This window comes from Orycteropus afer, unplaced genomic scaffold (genome assembly GCF_000298275.1).
Source record: "Orycteropus afer afer isolate SDZICR_OR568_19922 unplaced genomic scaffold, OryAfe1.0 scaffold01531, whole genome shotgun sequence".
Lineage (NCBI taxonomy): Eukaryota > Metazoa > Chordata > Mammalia > Tubulidentata > Orycteropodidae > Orycteropus > Orycteropus afer.
This window is the reverse complement of record NW_006923118.1, coordinates 15,156-16,549: the sequence shown is the minus strand read 5'-3', so window position 1 is coordinate 16,549 and position 1,394 is coordinate 15,156. Positions and strand designations below refer to the sequence as shown.

The window sequence follows — 1,394 nt, the reverse complement described above, 5'->3', positions numbered from 1 at the left end:
AGGAAGGCTGGGCAATCTACTTCCGTAGAGATACCACCTCGGAAAACCAAGGAGGGGTCGCTATGAGTCAAATCCAACTTGACAGCAATGAGGTTTTTTTTGGGGGGGTGGTTACTGTGTTTTTGGACTTTGTTCCACGTTTTTCCTCCCCCTCTATCCAAGATCTCCAGTTTTGATCCTTTCCTGAGTGGTTGGCATTCGTAGCCGGGCACCATCGGGTTCTTCTAATCTTGAGGTCCATTGTGTCCTAGGGCTGATTGCTTCCAAATGCCCTTGATTTTTTGCACTCTTCTTCGCTTCTGAAGATAGGAGACCATTAGCTGCATCTTAGATGGCCGCTTGAAAACTTTTAAGACCCCAGTAGCTACTCACCAATGTAGATTGTGGAACAAGATTTTTATGTATTTTATTGTGCCAATTGAGTCTGGTGCCCCCCCAATACTATGGTCCTGAGTTGGTAGATCCGTTGCATCTCTCTCCCACAGCGTCTGGCTGTCTGTGAGGGATTGCTCTATGTCTGTCTTCTGTTGTTTTTTTAAGGATTGTGGGTATTTTGTATCACTGTTATCTGTGCAAGATTAGCCTCAACTGAATCTATCCTTAGTCTACATTATAAACCCAATCCCTTCTAACCCATTGCTTATCCCCTCCAATGGCTCACCCAGATGTCCCTTCTCCATTAATGGTTCAACATTGTAGATGCGCACACCAGTCTCCATGGCACAGCAAAAACAGCCTAGGGGATGGGAGGAGTCCGGATTACCTCAAAGGATGCGTGGGGGAAGCTGGTGGCCTTTCCCTCCTTCCTACCCTCCCTCCCACAAGGGTACAGGCATAATCCTCTCTCACTCTGGTCTTGGTTGAAATGAAGACTGGTCACTCCTCGAAGTGGCTGCTGAGTCATGGTCCAAGATTGTTCCCTTGGACACAAATGGGGTGGGATGGGGTTGGGAAGAGTCTTGGGTCTCCCCTTCAAGTCCCAGAACCCTGTCCCTAACTTATTTCCTTTTCTTCCTCCCACTCTGCTATCTATTGACCCCCGCGGGACTGCAAAGAAGACAAAAACAGGGTGGGAGTACTGGTGTCTGTGCTTTAAGTTCCCAAGACCCCTAACAGCATGACCAGGTACCCCCACACACACCTCATCTTCTCAGATCTAATCTGACCTGGACCCCAGCCTCTTCTTTACATTCTGATCCCTCCACTGGCACTTTGTCAGAAGTAATGGGATATGAAGTAATGTGATAGTCATATCTTCTCCCCACCCTATCTGGCACCAATGCCCAACACTGCTTGGAACCACCACCCACCCCCTGCTTCTTATTCTTACAACTAGACCCAGCACCCAACTCTACCTGTCAATAGGGGAAACAAACAAACAAAAACACCCATAG

At 48.0% G+C, this 1,394-nt stretch overlaps 1 protein-coding gene across 1 annotated transcript in view; it reads right to left on the bottom strand.

Moving 5' to 3' along the window:
* WDR45 (WD repeat domain 45) overlaps positions 1-913 on the bottom strand; it is a 4,531-nt gene extending 3,618 nt beyond the window's left edge. Inside the window, exons 1-2 of the mRNA XM_007959127.2 lie at positions 850-913; positions 662-736 (exon numbers count right to left, since the gene is read on the bottom strand). Coding sequence (XP_007957318.1) covers positions 662-736; positions 850-904 — 130 coding nt within the window. The 5' untranslated portion in view covers positions 905-913. The remainder of the gene's footprint in view (positions 1-661; positions 737-849) is intronic.
* Between the last annotated feature and the right edge of the window lie 481 nt (positions 914-1,394).